This window comes from Myxine glutinosa, chromosome 1, assembly GCF_964187855.1.
Source record: "Myxine glutinosa chromosome 1, kmMyxGlut1.1, whole genome shotgun sequence".
In the NCBI taxonomy this organism is placed as follows: domain Eukaryota; kingdom Metazoa; phylum Chordata; class Myxini; order Myxiniformes; family Myxinidae; genus Myxine; species Myxine glutinosa.
Genome location: NC_136261.1, coordinates 413,461,229 through 413,479,705, shown reverse-complemented (window position 1 = coordinate 413,479,705; position 18,477 = coordinate 413,461,229). Strand labels below are relative to the sequence as shown.

At 45.8% G+C, this 18,477-nt stretch overlaps 1 protein-coding gene across 11 annotated transcripts in view; it reads left to right on the top strand.

Moving 5' to 3' along the window:
• The window catches only part of LOC144889609 (uncharacterized), a 164,508-nt gene that overhangs the window by 119,893 nt on the left and 26,138 nt on the right, over positions 1–18,477 (top strand). For 2 of the 11 annotated variants that reach the window (XM_078770517.1, XM_078770513.1), the window contains exons 1-2: positions 15,037–16,004; positions 17,514–17,661. The exons of 1 other annotated variant lie outside the window; for it this stretch is intronic. In XM_078770517.1, the coding sequence (XP_078626643.1) occupies positions 15,762–16,004; positions 17,514–17,661 (391 nt within the window). In that variant the 5' untranslated portion in view covers positions 15,037–15,761. Of the gene's footprint in view, positions 1–4,221; positions 4,340–13,324; positions 13,837–15,036; positions 16,005–16,048; positions 17,662–18,477 lie in introns of those variants that run through there. 8 more of the 11 variants (XM_078770516.1, XM_078770518.1, XM_078770514.1 and 5 more) reach the window with 8 other exon arrangements.

Genomic DNA, 18,477 nt, shown 5'->3' with positions numbered 1-18,477 from the left:
GAAAGCCGGAGCCATCAAGAGGTATTACATTACCGCAGAATACAGAAGTGCATTCCTTAGAAACCTGCGTAAGATGACAAAGGGTACCAAATCCCACCTTCACCATGCTGATCTACAGGAACCAAGAATGCAGAAAGATGAAAAAGCTGTCAGAAATGTTGTAAATCTTATCCAAGGATGGACCAACCCATTTGCGGAGGAACGGGAGATTCAAAGTATCTCCACTGCAAAAGTTGCCACCAAAGAAGTCGCCAGTGATCTAAAGAGGGCAAAAGAAATCGGCGAGAAGGCATACAACTCATTCGTAAAGGAGCGGTTGGAACAAGACCCACCTGAGAAGAAGTTCCACGACCCCATCAAAACCCAGAGGCTTAAAACATTCAAAGACATGAACAAGAAACAGGTGGTTAAAGCAAGTGGAAAGGAGGTTATCCTCAAAGCTGACAGGTTGCTGTTTGGTCGCATCATAGTGGTGGCACAAGGACGCAACCTGCATATGGAAGATGTCCTCACCCATCCACTTGGTCCTGTACCATGGTCCCTTTGTACACCCGATGGCCTGTTGCGGAAGACTGACAAGGCGAAACTAGCACACAGCTTGCAGAAGAACGTATCAGATTCAGCCGTTGATGAAATTCCAGATAATTCTGCTACAATAATAGACGGAATGAGCCTAGTCCAGAGGATAAGAGGAGACCAAAGTACTTACGGAGAAGTAGCAACCACAATTCTGGCAATGGCACTAAACGATGGAAGAAAGAGCAACCGGATAGATGTCGTCTTTGACATGTACGTAGAGAACTCAATCAAGAATAGCGAACGATCACTACGGGGTGAAGAGACTGGATTCGAGGTGAAAGACATAACAAGTAGTCAGAAAATGAGGCAGTGGAGAAGCATCCTAACACGAATAAGCAACAAAACCCGTCTTATCTCATTCATCGTACATGAATGGCAAACAGACAAGTGCAGAGACAAGCTCAAAGGGAAAACCCTTTATGCAACCGTCGGTGACAAGTGCCACAAGATAACCTCCGAAGGCCATGAGGTGGTTCCAGAGCTCCAATGCCAACAAGAAGAAGCAGATGGAAGGCTTCTCTTCCATGCTGCCCATGCTGCTAAGGAGGGCTTCCCAGCTGTAGTAATCTCTTCAGAGGACACAGATGTTTTCATCATGTGTGTTGCTTTCCATGACAAGTTTGGAGCACCGTTATTCCAGAAGTTCCATTCTAAGACCAGACGAAGAGTAGTTGATGTGAGGAAAGTTGCTGGGTCACTTGGAATAAGTACATGCAGAGCTCTGCTTGGAATGCATGCATACACAGGATGCGACACGACGAGTGCTTTTGCTGGTAAAGGGAAATCAAGTTCCCTGACACTTCTAACCACTGACAGAGATGTAACAGAGATGTTCCTCCAAGTAGGTCAAGATTGGAATCTCTCTCCAGAGCTCATGGACCAGTTAGAGGCCTTCACATGCCGCATCTATGCACCCAAGACTCTATCCACCGAGGTGAATACTCCCAGATATCATCTGTTCTGTGCAAAGAAAGGCGAGATGGAGAGTTATCAGCTTCCACCATGCAGGGACTGCCTTGTCAAACATGCACAGAGGGCAAACTATCAAGCTGCAATATGGAGAAGATGCTTGGAGAAGGATCCCAAAGTCCCAGGTCCTGTCGGAAAGGGATGGAAGACTGTAAAGGTTGAAGGGAAAGATGAACTTAGAGTTGACTGGATGGATGGTCAGCCCGCACCTGACGCTATGTTGGATCTTCTCGCTTGCAAGTGTACGCGAAAGTGTGAGCTACCACGCTGCGTATGCTTGGTAAATTGACTCATGTGCACCGATATGTGTAAGCTGAAGGACTGCAATAATCGACCTTCAGATGATGATGATAACCAACCAGATACAGATGAAGATGAGGATGAGGACGATGAGGATTACTAAGCAATTGTTGAATGCTTGCTCAAACCTCATGCACAATACACAAAGAAATGTGAACTGAGGTGAACTAGACCAAAACTCAGTATAGGCTAAGACTCCAAGACTCGCATCTCTCTACAGCTCCACTGAGGGTCAGTCGCTCTTCAACTAACATTGTGGCTATATATTCAACTGTTAGCTTCAGCATGCTCTAAACACAGGTATAGGGAGAAGTCATTCCACCGGTAAAATTGAAAGATAAAGTTGTGTTGAAACTTCATCTCAAACAGCACGTCAAAATGGGACCTCCGCAGCTAACAACAGCTGAAAGATGGCAGGCCATTGGTATGTGGACTGCTGGCAATTCCATGAGACAGATTGCTAACCAATTGGGACATCACCATACCAGTATTAGTCGTTTGATAAGAAAGTATCAACAAACAAATGATGTGAAGGACCTCCAGGAGACCGCCCGACGGTTTGCCCCCGTGCCAACGTCCCACCACGGTGACCCCCAGTCCTACGTCCCCCCAGCGCTTCGCACAGCGGAGTACATTTTTGTGCGTCATGACGCACACGGGGGCCACTCCGGCCGCCGTACGACGGGCCCTTCCGGGTCCTGCGACGGGACGACAAGTCGTTCGTCATCGACATCGGCGGCAGGTCGGACCGGATTTCGGTGGACCGCCTGAAGCCGGCGCACGTGGATGTCGGCCAACCGCCATGGTTGGCACTTCCTCCGCAGCGAGGCCGCCCCCCATCCACGGTTCCCCCCACTCGACCACCCACCACCAAACTGGACCCCCCCCCCCCCCCACGAGCCTCCAGAGGTCGCTTCGGACGGGTCATCAGGACCCCCCTTAAATTGACCCTGCCGGTGCAAGTCGATTCTGGGGGGGCGTGTGTAGCGGTTACCACTGGGTATACACAATCGCATTGCACCTGCCGAGGACGCGGCCAGGGAGCGATCACCATGCCGGGCTCGCCCAGGCCGCCCGGACAGGCCCAGACGCGCCTCTCCCGGACATGCCCGGACTCACCTTTCCCGGGTTCACCCGAGCCACCCGGGCACGCCCGGTCTCGTCTTTCCCGGGCATGCCCAAACTCGCCTTTCCAGGGCTCACCCAGGACGCCCGGGCACGCCCAGTCTCGCCTATCCAGGGCTCGCCCAGGACGCCCGGGCATGCCCGCTCTCGCCTTTCCAGGGCTCACCCAGGACGCCCGGGCACGTCCAGACTCGCCTTACCAGGGCTCGCCCTGGACGCTCGGGCACGCCCAGCCTCGTCTTTCCAGGGCTCGCCCAGGACGCCCGGGCATGCCCGCTCTCGCCTTTCCAGGGCTCGCCCAGGACGCCCGGGCACGTCCAGACTCGACTTTCCAGGGTTCGCCCAGGACGCCCGGGCACGCCTGGTCTCGCCTTTCCCGGGCGAACGCTCCGGCATAATGTGTATATATATATTGCTGCCCGATAAACGGGCTTTTCAGAGTACCCGAGTTGATTTGACACAATAAAGAAACTCGGACGAATTCCAGCTTTTTGTCGCGTCCATTCTTTCGATTTGAGTTGGAGCACAGCTCCTTCAATATAACTGTATTATATAATACATGACATTGCAAGTCCGTTGAAGTTATGGGTTGTTATAGGAAGTTATAGGTAGTATCAGATTGAACTATAAGTCCTATACACAGGATCTACGAGGTCTATACCGTTCAGGACTATGCTTTTACAGATCTTCATCACTGTCCTGAGTGTCATTTTCGCAAAGGTGTCTACGCAAATGTAAACATTAATTTTTGGATTCCTCATGCTCTGATTATTCCAAAAATGTATAGTTTTGCTAATCTCCCAAAATTTTGAACGAAAAAACATAGTGAACCTGACTACAGGTGAGCTCGAAACATGTTTGTTACCTGTTAAAAAGTCAGACAAGTTTTCGGAATCCTTTTTAACATAACAGGAATGTAAATAAAATGTGGGGAGTGACACATTTATTTTATATCAATAAATTATTTTTTAAAACGGGGAATATCAATTAATTGTTTCATAATTTGTACCTCAAATTGAATGTTACGTCACATAATGATTTTACATTGGTCATTTCACAGGGATTCACTGGATTATTAGATTCAATGAAAACGGTGTTATAATGCAAATATACAATGCAAGGAAACTTGATGCATGTGTACACGTCACGGGGTGTTGTTACGGGTGTTCACTTGTTGCATAACACATACACCGTAACACATACACATTCACCGCCTAGTGGGTGATTATGGCATACAGTGGTGACGTACTTCCGGCGTCACTTCCGGTCTGGACATGGAACATGACTTGCTTGAACTGACATCGGCTCCGTGTTCTTTTCCACAAGCGGCTGAAACAGTGATCGGGTCGGATCTTCTGAGGAAAAGGTTTGTTCGGAGTTTCTCATTTTATTATTAATACTGAGCAAGATATTCTGTAAAACGATAATTTGAAGTGATTCTTCACAACATCAACAGAGAGATCGGGCGAACATTATGATTATACAGAGCAAGATATGGCAAAGAGTTGTGGATGGATTATTGGGAATCTAGGGGGATGAGACTTGTAAGAGAGAAGAAGAAGAAGAAGACGAAGTGGAAGACAGGACTGATTCGATTTCGGTTCAGGTCCGAATCCAGATCCGGTCTATCAGTGGATACAAAAGGTCACCTGTTTATCCTGGTGGAGGTTTGTGTGACATCGAGTGACTGTCTACTTCGTTACCTGTGAAACTAATCCTGGTGTTGGCTTCATGTTTAATGTGGCTGATTTAAGATGTTAGGGTCACGTCGTTGAAATAACACCAGGTGTGTTGACCAAGCGTGTCGTCCTTTTGAAGTCGGCAAAATGAGTACGTGGCTCCCGGGAACAGGGGGCACTGCATCAGCGGCGCGCGAAACTGGAAGTGGGTTGTTTTTGAGGTGAACATGTCTTTGGTCTTGGTCACAGAAATCATCAATTTTCAACAGATTCACTTGATGTGTGTTTAGATATATTCTTGTAAAAAATGCCAGGAGCATAGAAAAGGCCCCTCTATTTGTTATGTGGCAAACTATAGAAAAGCCCCTTTATATGGTATGTGGCAAACTATAGAGAAGACTCCTCTATATGGTATGTGCCACGTGGCAAACTATAGAAAAGGCCCCTTTGTATGGTATGTGCCATGTGGCAAACGACAGAAAAGGCCCCTTTGTATGGCATGTGCCATGTGGCAAACTATAGAAAAGGCCCCTTTGTATGGCATGTGCCATATGGCAAACTATAGAAAAGGCCACTTTACATGGTATGTGTCAAACGACAGAAAAGGCCCCTTTATATGGTATGGTGCAAACTACAGAAAAGGCCCCTCTATATGGTATGGTGCAAACTATAGAAAAGGCCCCTCTATATGGTATGGTGCAAACTATAGAAAAGGCCCCTCTATATGGTATGGTGCAAACTATAGAAAAGGCCCCTCTATATGGTATGTGCCATGTGGCAAACTATAGCAAAGGCCCCTTTGTATGGTATGTGACAAACGATAGAAAAGGCCCCTTTGTATGGTATGTGCCATGTGGCAAACTATAGAAAAGGCCCCTTTGTATGGTATGTGCCATGTGGCAAACTATAGAAAAGGCCCCTTTGTATGGTATGTGACAAACAATAGAAAAGGCCCCTTTGTATGGAATGTGACAAACTATAGAAAAGGCCCCTTTGTATGGTATGTGACAAACTATAGAAAAGGCCCCTTTGTATGGTATGTGCCATGTGGCAAACTATAGAAAAGGCCCCTTTACATGGGATGTGCCATGTCGCAAACCATAGAAAAGGCCCCTTTGTATGGTATGTGCCACGTAGCAAACTCTAGAAAAAGGCCCCTTTATATGGTATGTGGCAAACAACAGAAAAGGCCAATTTATATGGTATGTGCCATGTGGCAAACTATAGCAAAGGCCCCTTTGTATGGTATGTGACAAACGATAGAAAAGGCCCCTTTGTATGGTATGTGCCATGTGGCAAACTATAGAAAAGGCCCCTTTGTATGGTATGTGCCATGTGGCAAACTATAGAAAAGGCCCCTTTGTATGGTATGTGACAAACAATAGAAAAGGCCCCTTTGTATGGTATGTGACAAACTATAGAAAAGGCCCCTTTGTATGGTATGTGACAAACTATAGAAAAGGCCCCTTTGTATGGTATGTGCCATGTGGCAAACTATAGAAAAGGCCCCTTTACATGGGATGTGCCATGTCGCAAACCATAGAAAAGGCCCCTTTGTATGGTATGTGCCACGTAGCAAACTCTAGAAAAAGGCCCCTTTATATGGTATGTGGCAAACAACAGAAAAGGCCAATTTATATGGTATGTGCCATGTGGCAAACTCTAGAAAAAGGCCCCTTTATATGGTATGTGGCAAACAACAGAAAAGGCCAATTTATATGGTATGTGCCATGTGGCAAACTACAGATTAGGCCCCTTTATATGGTATGTGCCACGTGGCAAACTACAGAAAAGGTCCCTCTATATGGTATGTCCCATGTGGCAAACTATAGAAAAGGCCTCTTTGTATGGTACATGCCATGTGGCAAAGTATAGAAAGCCCCTTTATATGGTATGTGGCAAACTATAGAAAGCCCCTTTATAGTATATGGTATGTGGTGAACGATAGAAAAGGCCCCTTAATAGGGTATGTGGCAAACTATAGAAAAGGCCCCTTTGTATGGTATGTGGCAAACTACAGAAAGGCCCCTTTATATTGTTACAGACGCGGTCTTTGGATGTTGGTTTACCGAGCGGTTTGGTATGACCACGTCTGCACAGTTTACCCCCAATTGTACCCGGGGTTGACTAATCGCGCTATGCTAGACCAATGGAGGAAAAAGAAGACACACGGCTGGAATTAATATGACACGACACCAGGGATACGGTTCTCAAAGGTTGTTATTACAATTGCGGAAGGTCAGATTACAGGGACAAGAGGGAAACATAGGAAGGTGGGCACTTAATCACGGTCTTATCTATTCCCAGACAGACGACAGACAAACGGGACAAACTTGACTCACACGGGGTTTGATGGCAAGGAAAGCGGGTAGCGATCGCTCCAGGTGCACCTGGGCTCAGGGCAGGATCAGCTCGGTTCGGTCCGGAGATGCGGGAGGTCTCAGAGATGCGGGAGGTATTGCAGCGCTCGGGGGGGGGGTAGCGTCTTCTCTTCTCCAAGCTCAGGGCGCATCTGACGTCATGTCCGGCGCGGGGCCGCGTATATCCGGCGGGGAGTGACACGCCCTCGGCTCGTTAGCGCCGCCCCATATGGCATCGGCCCATGGCTTCTCATTGGGTGCGGGCTGGGGGGTTACCGGCTCCGCCCCTGACGAGGAACTGACGGCCAGCCCCTGCGTGGTAACCCCGTCGGAGCACATGGTCAAGGGCGGCTAACCGAGCCGGAAGGAGGACGCCCACTCCCCATGCCGTCACCGCGCCGCCCCCCTCTTTTGTTGTTGTTGTTGTAGTTGGCGCTTCTTCATGGGGAAGAGATGCGGGGAGGTATGGGAAGGTCCTAAACTCCTACTGGTGCCATATCATCATATTCTGGTGCAACGAAGAGTCAAGATTAATGGAAACAAGTCCTTAACTGACATAGATTAAGAATAACTAGCAAGATGTCCTATAATTGTCTACATGTGATGCGGTGGACCTGGGCACGACATTTAATGGGGGAATGAAGGGGAAGATCGGCTCTACTGGGTGTTGTTTACAGACAATGGGACTAGGGAATGGGGTAAGGGAGAGTTGGGGAGTATTGGGGAAATAGGGGCATATTTACAAGCGGATATGGAGGCCAAATTCCATACCCGCAACAATATGGTATGTGCCATGTGGCAAACTATGGAAAAGGCCCCTGTATATGGTATGTGCCATGTTATATGGTATGCACAATGTGGCAAACTATAGAAAGGCCCCTTAATATGGTACGTGCCATGTAGCAAACTATAGAAAAGCCCCTTTATATGGTACGTGCTGTGTGGAAAACTATAGAAAAGGCCCCTTTATATGGTATGTGGCAAACTATAGAAAAGGCCCCTTTATATGGTACGTGCCGTGTGGCAAACTATAGAAAAGGCCCCTTTATATGGTATGTGGCAAACGAAAGAAAAGCCCCTTTATATGGTATGTGCTGTGTGGAAAACTATAGAAAAGGCCCCTTTATATGGTATGTGGCAAACTATAGAAAAGGCCTCTTTATATGGTACGTGCCGTGTGGCAAATTATAGAAAAGGCCCCTTTATATATATGTGCCATGTGGCGAACTATAGAAAAGGCCCTTTTTATGGTGTGTGCCACGTGGCAAACGATAGAAGAGGCCCCTTTATATGGTATGTGCAAACTATTGAAAAGGCCCCTTTATATGGTATGTGCCATGTGGCAAACTACAGAAAAGGCCCCTTTATATGGTATGTGTGACATGGCAAACTATAGAAAAGGCCCCTTTATATGGTATGCGCCATGTGGCAAACTTGAGAAAAGGCCCCTTTATATGGTATGCTCAATGTGGCAAACTACAGAAAAGGCCCCTTTATATGGTATGTGCCATGTGGCAAACTAAATAAAATGCTCCTTTTTTGGTGTGTGCCATGTGGCACATGATAGAAAAGAAGGGATATTCTTGGGAAAAATGGCAATGATTCATACAGCTGCATGAAGAAGTAAATTTATTTTATTTGCTCGATGTAGGGCGCCCCTTCATATGAACATTCATAGAACGTTACTTGGTTCCTCCTAAGAACACAAGGGTAATCCAGCATGCACATGAGATTTTTGAATGTCCCTTAGTTTGGGAAATTCAAATCCAACCAGCCGTTCCGAAGATATGAGTAGTTTTGTGTGCCGTGCCGTCATTAATCCAATCGGCTGGATATTGTCATTTATTGAAACGAAGACGTTCTTTGTCGGGTTCGTGTGAAGCAACCAGAAGGCCTAAAGAGCTGCGGGTGGACTCGTTTGTTAGGCCTGGATCCTATCTCATCTGTCATTAAGTTGTACGTGTCTGTGATAATCTGGTGGACTGGGAGAAGAGATCGTGGGAGACCATCGGCCTGTTCGACCACTTGCGCTTGCGCAGTGTTGACGCGATCGATGCATTGGAATGTTTGACGGTACGGCGAGGCGATCATGAGAACGAAATGGCAGTCTATAATATGCTTGAAGAACTTAATGATTTTCAGAATAAATACATTTTAAAATAACTTATTAAGCTTGTGTTCATTATTTACAAAAAGGCCGACCTGTCCCATTGGCTATCTTTAATTTCTCTCTGGACAGCGCCACGGCAGATGAGGAGGACCGCATGGCATGAGGACACAAAAAACAACACCTTTATATGTGCAATCCATGCTTTTCAAAAAAAGAAAAAAAAAGAAAAAAACTCATCGCCACATCAATTCTGGAACTTTGGTCTGACCAGAGACCAGCAATATATTTTTTTCGGCCTTATTTGGCATTTTATACCTCGATAAGGAATGTCCCTTCTTTTCTATAGTTTGCCACATGGCACGTACCATATAAAGGAGCCTTTTCTTTGCCCCTGGCATTTTTCCCAAGAATGCCCTTTCTTGTAACATGTTAGAATGATAAGGTGGTGCAATAGCCACTGGATAAAATGGTGGTAAAACCTGGAACATTTTTTTACTTTACACTTTCAAATGTTCATTTAAATTGAATTAAATACTTGAATATTATTTAACAAAAATCGCCTTCATAATACTCGTACTTTCAAGAACCATGGTATTGTCATGCAACGCTGATTAACATCAGAGTTGCGGATAGCCTAAACGGTCTTATTGGAGGCAACTACCCAAACACGGATTCGGCTATGGCCGCGCAGGAGGAAGAAGGGAAAAATGGATGCTGTGGTGAAAGCACTTAACTGCAGCACGCCGGCGTAGCTCCGGTCCTGTGAGAGGAAATTAACTCAGGCGGCACAGGTTTGAATGGGGGATGCAAAATAATACAAGGGTTTATCCAAATGAAAAAGGTAGGACAGGAAAATGCGTGCCGATAATAAAATAAGGTAGCTAAATTGGGATCCCACACACAACAGATTTCAAACACGAGACGAGGGAGATGAATACGAAAATAAAAACGTCCGTTATGTAATTGGGTACGCGGAGCTCGGTCTTAGCTGTCTTGTCGTCTTCAATTCCCGGCCTAGAAGAATCCTCCATCCGCCTCGCACGCCCCGCTAGGCCCGAGCCAACGCCCTCGCCGCTGCACCCGAGGTCCATGCACCAAGCTCCAAAGCACCACGAGGTCCCACAGCAGGACAGCGAGCTCCACTCAGGCTACACCTCAGCCCAACTCGGGTCGGGGTCTCTGAACTGCGCTGCCAGGATTCCAACTGCTTGGGATCAACTACTGAACTGCGAAGTGACAGGAATCCAACTGCTCTGGGTCAGATCTTCTCAACTGCACAATGGCCACTGTGCACACAAACTCTTGACTCAGATCTCACTCCTCACTCTGGTGCACACGAACTCTTGACTCAGATCTCACTCCTCACTCTGGTGCACACGAACTCTCGATCCAACTCTGAACTGAACTGCCAGCCAAGGCGTCCGGCGCTGATAATATCTCTGGCCGGTGACATCAGCATTGGCGCAATGCTCTGCCAATCAGAGTCTCCATCGACTCGCCGGCTCGTCCAGGGGCATGCCCACTGCACCACTCTCACTCCCGTCCCCTCTTCCTTGGTCTCAGCACGTGCTGTGCGAGGCGGGTAGGCCTCTCGGAGGTGCAAATGGTGGCGGCCATTATCGGCGGCGTTCTAGCCCGATTTCTTCCTGAGTCATGTCAGGGGGGGAGGGCGTCATTAATGTTGTACTAAAGGTCATAACTAGTGTCTATGTGGTCTGTAGTGCTATAAAGGACAAAGGCTTGGTTAACAGCTGAGACATACAAGGGCTCTACTCATTAACCCCGACACTACCTAACACACGAGTCTCCTGGTAGATTCACAGTTATACAACTTGACCGACAAAACGCCTAAACACACAGAACTTATTACAGGTAGATTCCCTATCGCGACAGTCGAAGCATGTTACCTACTCAGATCTACTCTGCTCTACATATATCACTACCCAAATTCGTAACATTATATTGAAGTGTGGTGCTGCGCACACAACTTGCTTGCCAAAGAGGTCGGCCACAACGCGTTTGATAAAACCAAGAGTCTTTATTATGAAAGCTCGAACTGCAGCACTGGGCGGGCTAGAGCTGAGAGTGTGCATATATGTGCCGAGGCCACGCCTCGTCCCCGGGCATGGCCGGCCGGTCGATAGGCGGGGCATGCATTCCAGTTCCCCGCCTGGACGTTCGCGCCACCTGCTGGTGCGCTGAATTTGTGTCCCTTGCTTGTGTCCGCCACACGTGCCCCCCCAGAATTCCCCCGCACCTGAAGGGTGAGTTTGCGGGGAAGCCGGATGACCCGGCTGAAACGCCCCCTGGTGATGGGTGCCGGTCTGGGGGGTGGCGGGACGGCGGGGCTGTCGGGTGCCGGGGGTCCGACCGCCGGGGGGCGGCCTCGACGCGGAGGCAGAGCTGCTGGCGGGGGTGCCGGGGGTCCGACCGCCGGGGGGCGGCCTCGACGCAGAGGCAGAGTCGCTGGCGTGGGGTGGGTCCGGATCAAGGTTGCGTGTTCATATCACGTCGGGGTCACCAGTGAGGTGTGGTGCTGCGCACACAACTTGCTTGCCAAAGAGGTAGGCCACAACGCGTTTGATAAAACCAAGAGTCTTTATTATGAAAGCTCGAACTGCAGCACTGGGCGGGCTCGAGCTTAGAGCCCGCATATATGTGCAGAGGCTACGCCTCGTCCTCGGGCGTGGCCGGTCGGTCGATAGGCGGGGCATGCATTCCAGTTCCCCGCCTGGACGTTCGCGCCACCTGCTGGTGCGCTGAATTCGTGTCCCTTGCTTGTGTCCGCCACAATATATTGATATTTAGCATGAGAAGGCCTGGCATGTAAGAGGGACAGGATTGTGGTGAAGAAGACTCGATGCAGTACAAGGCCGATTGTCGCTGTGTTCTGTGTTTATCAATAGAACGTCCATCTTCTAAACTGTGACTCAACGTCGGCATGTTAAAGTGCACAAGGCCATACTGGTGATGGATGAAACTGCTTCAGTGGCGCTAAATTTCTGGATTTTTTTCACGATCTTTTATATCATTATTTTATGAAAATTGAAGTATGCATTTGGACACTTAGTGAGGCCTCATATGGAATATTGTTTGCGGTTTTGGTCACCACAAGTCTGGAAAGAAATATCTGCAATAGAGAGGGTTCAGCACAGGCCTACTCTAGATTGATTCCAGGCCGAGCTCGACTCAACTACGAGGAGCGCCTGAAGGAGACAGCTTTATAAGGAGGCGGTTATGATGGGATATGATAGATGTTTAAGATAATGAAGGGTACAGACAAAATAAGTGCAGAATAATTCTACAGCAGAGACAGTGACAGGACCAGGGACCAACAACAACAACAATAGGCATTTTAAGGTTATTTCCCTGCTGAGAGGGGGTTAGCCTTGCGGTCCCCATGACAATCTTCTCCATTTTGCCCTATTTTCGGCATCTTCCCTTGTTAACCCCCTTGCCTGCATTTCTTCTTCCACCACCTTTTGCCAAGTCTTTCTCGTTCTTCCCCATCCTCGACTTCCTTCTACATTAATTTCCATCACTCTTCTCAACCAGTCACTTTCATCCTGCCTCAACATTTGACCAAACCATCTCAACCTGTTTCTCTTCACAGCATCCATCACAGGCTCTATTCCCATCATCTTTCGCAATTCGTTATTTGTCTTCCTCTCTCTCAACGATACTCCGCACATCCACCGAACCATTCGCATTTCCACCCTTTGTAGCGTTTTTTGCTGCTCTACGTTCATTACCCATGTTTTGCTCCCATAAATCATGACACTTCTCACACGTGCAGCATACACCTTTCCCTTCAGCTTCAACGACACTCCCCTCCTCGTCAGCACGCCACTCAGTGCTGACGATCAAGCTTCGATCTTGTATACAAAAAAAAAAAAATGATGTCAATGACAACATAACCAATAGATAAGTTTAAATTTGGATTTGAATGTGGTGAAGAAGACTCTGCTAATATGGATATGTCGTACGAAGCCGAATGACACTTTGTTCTGTGTTGATCAATAAAGCGTACATCTTCTAAACTGCGACTCAACATCGGCTTGTTACATTGTGCAAGGCCATACTGGTGATGGATGAGACTGCTTCAGTAGCGCTGCACTTCTGGATTTTGCATTCTGGATTGCTTCTGGATAATGCTGAATTGCATTAAATACCTCTGTGTTCCATGTTTAACGGTACATTTAAGTTATTTGCATGTAGGAAGTTATCTTCATGGAAGGCTTTTCCTTGTTTTCCCACGCTTTCTGAAAAATATGAAGACGCTTCATCGTAGTCGTATTGTAATTGGCTCTGTCCCTCCATATGTCTGTCTGTCATGCTGTCTCCTCCTGAACGATTGTGTAAAAATTCATCTACTTGGTTGTTATGATCACATGGCAATAAGGTGTATTAGCAGTATCATTTTGACCCCGCCCCCTTGGTGCATTTGCAAAAATGGAATACCAAATGGTAGAATAGCAAAAAATGTAATTCGCGGCATATTTTTAAACATTTTTTTCATGTTACCTTGCATATGCAATCAGCATTGGGGGACACATGAAATATGAAAGGTATACATGAAAGATATTCTGAGGATATTCTGTGAGAATGATCTGACTGTTGTGGTGGAGTCTGGGCAGGAGATGCAGGAGTACTTGGCGAGTGAGAAGAGGCATTTGAGAAACATCGGCTGAAAATAAGCATGGAGAAGACCCAGGTGATGTGGGTTGGGCAGAAGAGAAAAGAAATGAATATCAGTTTGTAGGGGAAGGAGATCAGATAAGGAAATAGGTTTGAGTAAAACAGAGGCAGTGATGCGGGGGAGGATTTTGGTGGGTTAAAAAGTGTGGAGGAGGGTGCAGTGTGTAATGGCGGACAGATTTTAATGACATGAAAGGGAAGATTCTGATGTGATGTGTAACACCGGCCTAACTTTAGGGTCTGGAGACAGTGGCACTGACAGAGATACAATGACAGACTGCAGGTTTGCAAGAACAACTGAGTCAAGAGGATTGTGGGAGTAAAGAGGGTGGATAAAAGGAGAATGGAAGAACTGAGGGAGGAGATTGGTGTGCAGATGAGTTTGACCGGGACATTGGTGAAATGTCGGCTGAAATGGGCTTGACATTTAGTGCAGATGGGGGAAGAAAGAATGGCAAAGAAAGCAGATAGGTTGAGCAAATATGCGAGGTGGAAGAGAGGTAAACTGTGTTGAGGTGGGAGGATTGTGTGAAGAAAGATATCAGTAAAGTGGGGGTGGTTGGAGGGTGGAGAGAGTTGGCTGAGGACGGAGGGGATTGGAGGAGTATCACGGTCAAGGCTGGGCAGAAGCTTGGTATCGTTTGACCCCCTTATAAAGGGAAGAGGAGGAGGAGAACAACAACAACAACTCCCCACATTTTGTGAACATGAATAAAAGTTCCAGTACCTTGTTATGTTCTGATATGCAGGTATCATGTTCTTCGGTTGTCCGTCCGTGTGTCTCCTGCAATAACTTGTGAATTGTTAATGGGATTTTTTTTAAACCAAATTTGGGACAGGCATGTAATATCAGAACAAAATAACATTGTAACAAAATAATATAGTAACAAAATAATACAGGTATGTGTTGCAACAAAATAATGTAGTGACAAGGTAATATAGTATCAAAATAATTATCGCTAATACAGTAAAAACAAAAAAGGTGTCGGTTGATGGTAAATAACAATTAAAGTATTTTTGTTGTTTCCCCTCAGACAAGATCGGAGACGATGAGAAAAAGGGCCAAAAAAAATGGGGCACCAAAAAAAAGTTTTAAATTGTTTTTACCATCAACCGACGCCTTTTTTGTTTTTACTTTTTGTGCTAAAATAAATTTGTTACTATATTACTGTCGCTCCGACCGACCGATCATCTGTCCATGTACTTTTGTGTTCACGATATTTCAAAAAACCATTGAGCATTTTGCTTTCCTATTGCAGATATCTATCCCTCATGTCATTATCTCAACCTGATTAGATAACGGCTGTGATTGGCTAAATTTTGGAGAATGTTATTCGGGAACTTTCCAGTTTCTGTGAAAAGATTTTCAGATCCCAAAATGTGCACTGGGACAACGTTTCTGGTTTCTCTGGAATTGGGCTCAGTGATTTCTGCAGTCTCCATTTTCAGGATGATGGATTAACACCCAAGTCTGGTACGTGACGTATTTTTTAAAACAACATAGCATGTCAAGCAGTAACCTTGATGTTCTGTGATTTATTTATTTATTTTTACCTCTGCCACCAAAGATGGATGGAGGTTATGTTTTCACCACTGTTTGTTTGTCTGTGAGCAGAATATCTCAAAACATTATGGATGGATTTTGACAAAACTTGGTGGGTGGACAGGTTGTGTGTGTGACGAGGACATGTTGGTTAGATTTTGGTGAAGATCCGGATGCGGGTCCTATAATTAGCCATTCTTCCGCATTACAGGAGACAGGGTTTTTAGCCTTCTTTTTTTTAACCCACATATGATATCTGGTCACAATCCTTTGTTTTCTATGCTCAATGGGATAATTAGGTTGTACCTGAGCCAGGGATTACTTCATTGTTTTCCATGATTGCTTTTGGATAACGATAGCATGAGTTTTCTGGAACTGAAATATTGAGATTTTTGCAGATGGGTGAGTGGATTACTCCACATTCCTTGTGTATTTGGGTGTCGTCCAAACAGCATTTTTGTCCATCGGTTGTTTTCTCATATAGTTGTGGACTTTCCCCAAATGGTGCCAATCTCATCTCCACTATTTTGTTTGCCAGATCTTTTACAAGTCTTCGTTGTTCCTCATCATCCTTGTACTCCTCTCCTTCACCTCCTTGTTACCCTGCGCTCGCGAAGCGAAAGGCAGGGTTTAGCATTCGGGTACGTATGTGCATGTCTGCATTAAAAAAATTCATTTTCTCGGCAACTGTGGGTCCGATTGACATGAAATTTTCGCCACAGGAGGGCCTCCGGCTGTAGAATATTTTAGTGAATATTATGAGATCACAGGTCACGTGGTATGGGTGCCATTTGGAAAAACCAAAAACCTTTGCACCTCTATCTCAAAAAGCGCTGCACATAAATAATTGAGACACGTCTCATTGCAAAGAACTCTCCATGTGGAATAACATATGTGAATGACGACGTCATAATTCGAAAATAAAAAACTTTATCCGATCAGGATGAAATTTCTAATCATCTTCTCGGTATAAATTGATGCAGAAATAAAATTATAATGACGTTGTAGGTCACGTGGTTTGGACGCCATATTGTTTTGAGTGAAAAGCCTGAAAAACCACTGAAATCAAATTTTCTCCCAAACAACTGAAAGACCGAGGCCAAACTTTGCAGGCAGGATCGCATACCCAAGACGAACAAAAAAGTAAAAAGTCTGCGAGCGTGACGCCATTCGTCACATGGTGACGTAAGCATAAACTTTTAAAACCTAGCTCCTCCCTCATTTTTTGATCCTATCGAGGGGAAGCTTCACAGATGTGTTCAGCATGTCAGTCTGCTAAAATGACCTGTTGGAATTTTCGATGAGTCATGTGGTTTGGCAGATATAAATAAGTAAATGAAAATATTAAAATTTTTATAACTCTTGAACCGCTTCATTGATCGACGTGAAACTTTAAATTTTAGTGGAGGTAATGCAGTGTAACAAGTGTGCAAAATTTCAAGATGATTGGGTCTATGGTCTGGAAGCTAGAAGTTGTTATTGCGTGAAGAAGAAGAGTCATCTAGAGTGGGCATGGAATTCATTATCACACTGCACACGACGAGCAGGCAAAGTACTGAGCGACCTCACGGGGTCATTTTGACCTCATATAAAATTCTGATTTCAGATTTGTCGATTGCTGAGGTATATTAACACATGACCAAAACAGATTTGGCAAAATTCCCACGATTTTTGATGAAAATATAACATTTGTGTCTGCATTTCAGTAAAGTAAAGTGTGTGCCATGTCAGCATTTTAAAAATTGAAACGTGGCTCATTGCAAAGAATTCCATGTGGGGAGTAGGTGTTGTTAACGATGACATCATTGGTGCCATAATTATGATATCATAATTTGACAGGGCCAACGCTTAGTCTGATCAGTTTGAAATTTATTGAGCATGATCTATGCGACAATTATTTAGAGAATATAAATTTATGATGTCATCATTCACGTGGTCGAACAGCCATATTGGATTAAAAAAAATAATAAACGTTCAAAAATAGAAGAGTTGGCTTGCACCAAGTTGACTGCGCAGGGTAAGTATTCTATGAATACCGTCTAGTTCCCTTCTGTGTCTTATCATCCGCCATTCTCATTTTCATCCCATTCATTTATGTTGGTGTTTTCACTCGGTCTACAATTGCAAGTGTGTTTCCCCTCCCCATTAAGGTGGTTCTTTGTCTCCTCCACCTCTGTCTCACCACGACTTCACCTCTGGGTCACCAGAAACGCTCTGCATTCCAAACCATTGCTTCATTGTGCAGTCCATCCCAGCGCCATTGTGGCCACTTTTCCACCTCTCCTCTGCCCATCCATGGTGAGCGCGTGGCTCCCAACCTCCTAATTTCTTCAGCTTGTCTTCTGACCTTCACCGTTATCTCTGATTTTATTTTTATTTTCGGATTTATGTGCCGTTGACACAACTTTGTTGAATTTTTGGGATGGCACAGTCTCGCTGCTCTGGTGATCAATGTGGTCTTTTTCAGCTTGTCCATTAAAGTACCTCCTCTACTGACATTGGGGGACACTGTTGATGTTGACATTGTGAATCCCCCACTGTTGATGTCTTGAATAGACGTTACAGTAGTAAATGGACTCCTTCTCCTCCTTGCTATAAGGTTCCTTTTCTTGAGTTTTTTTTTGTTTTGAGATTGGTAGCACCTCCAGAGCCTCTTGGCTTGGTGCAAATCTCTGTCCCATTGGGAGCTGGTCTTTCTTCCCACTGGAGGAGGTGCAGGCTTTATTTTTTGAAGTAAGCTTGGTGCCGCAACACATGCTAACACCACACGGTGGTCTGTCCCATAATTTGTTTTTTCCTTTATTTCCAACACTCATTTGGTTTGTCGAAGGCTCTTACCTTCACCCACCCTCCTTTGGCCCATCGGAAGTAGTTTCTCACCGAAGCAATCACAGAGCTGGCGACTCAACATTACATTTGTCGATCATTCAACATTGGGTTTTTAAGAGTATTGGGGCCTTTTCATTCTTTTGGGTCCTTAGGGTCTTTGTGGCATCTTGGATCTTTAAGGGTATAATAACTCAAAATTAGATTATGTGCCAGCCAATTTGATGCCAATCTTGTGTGTGTACATCAGGGTGTATCCATGTCCTTGCTCATTGATGAGGTTTGTCT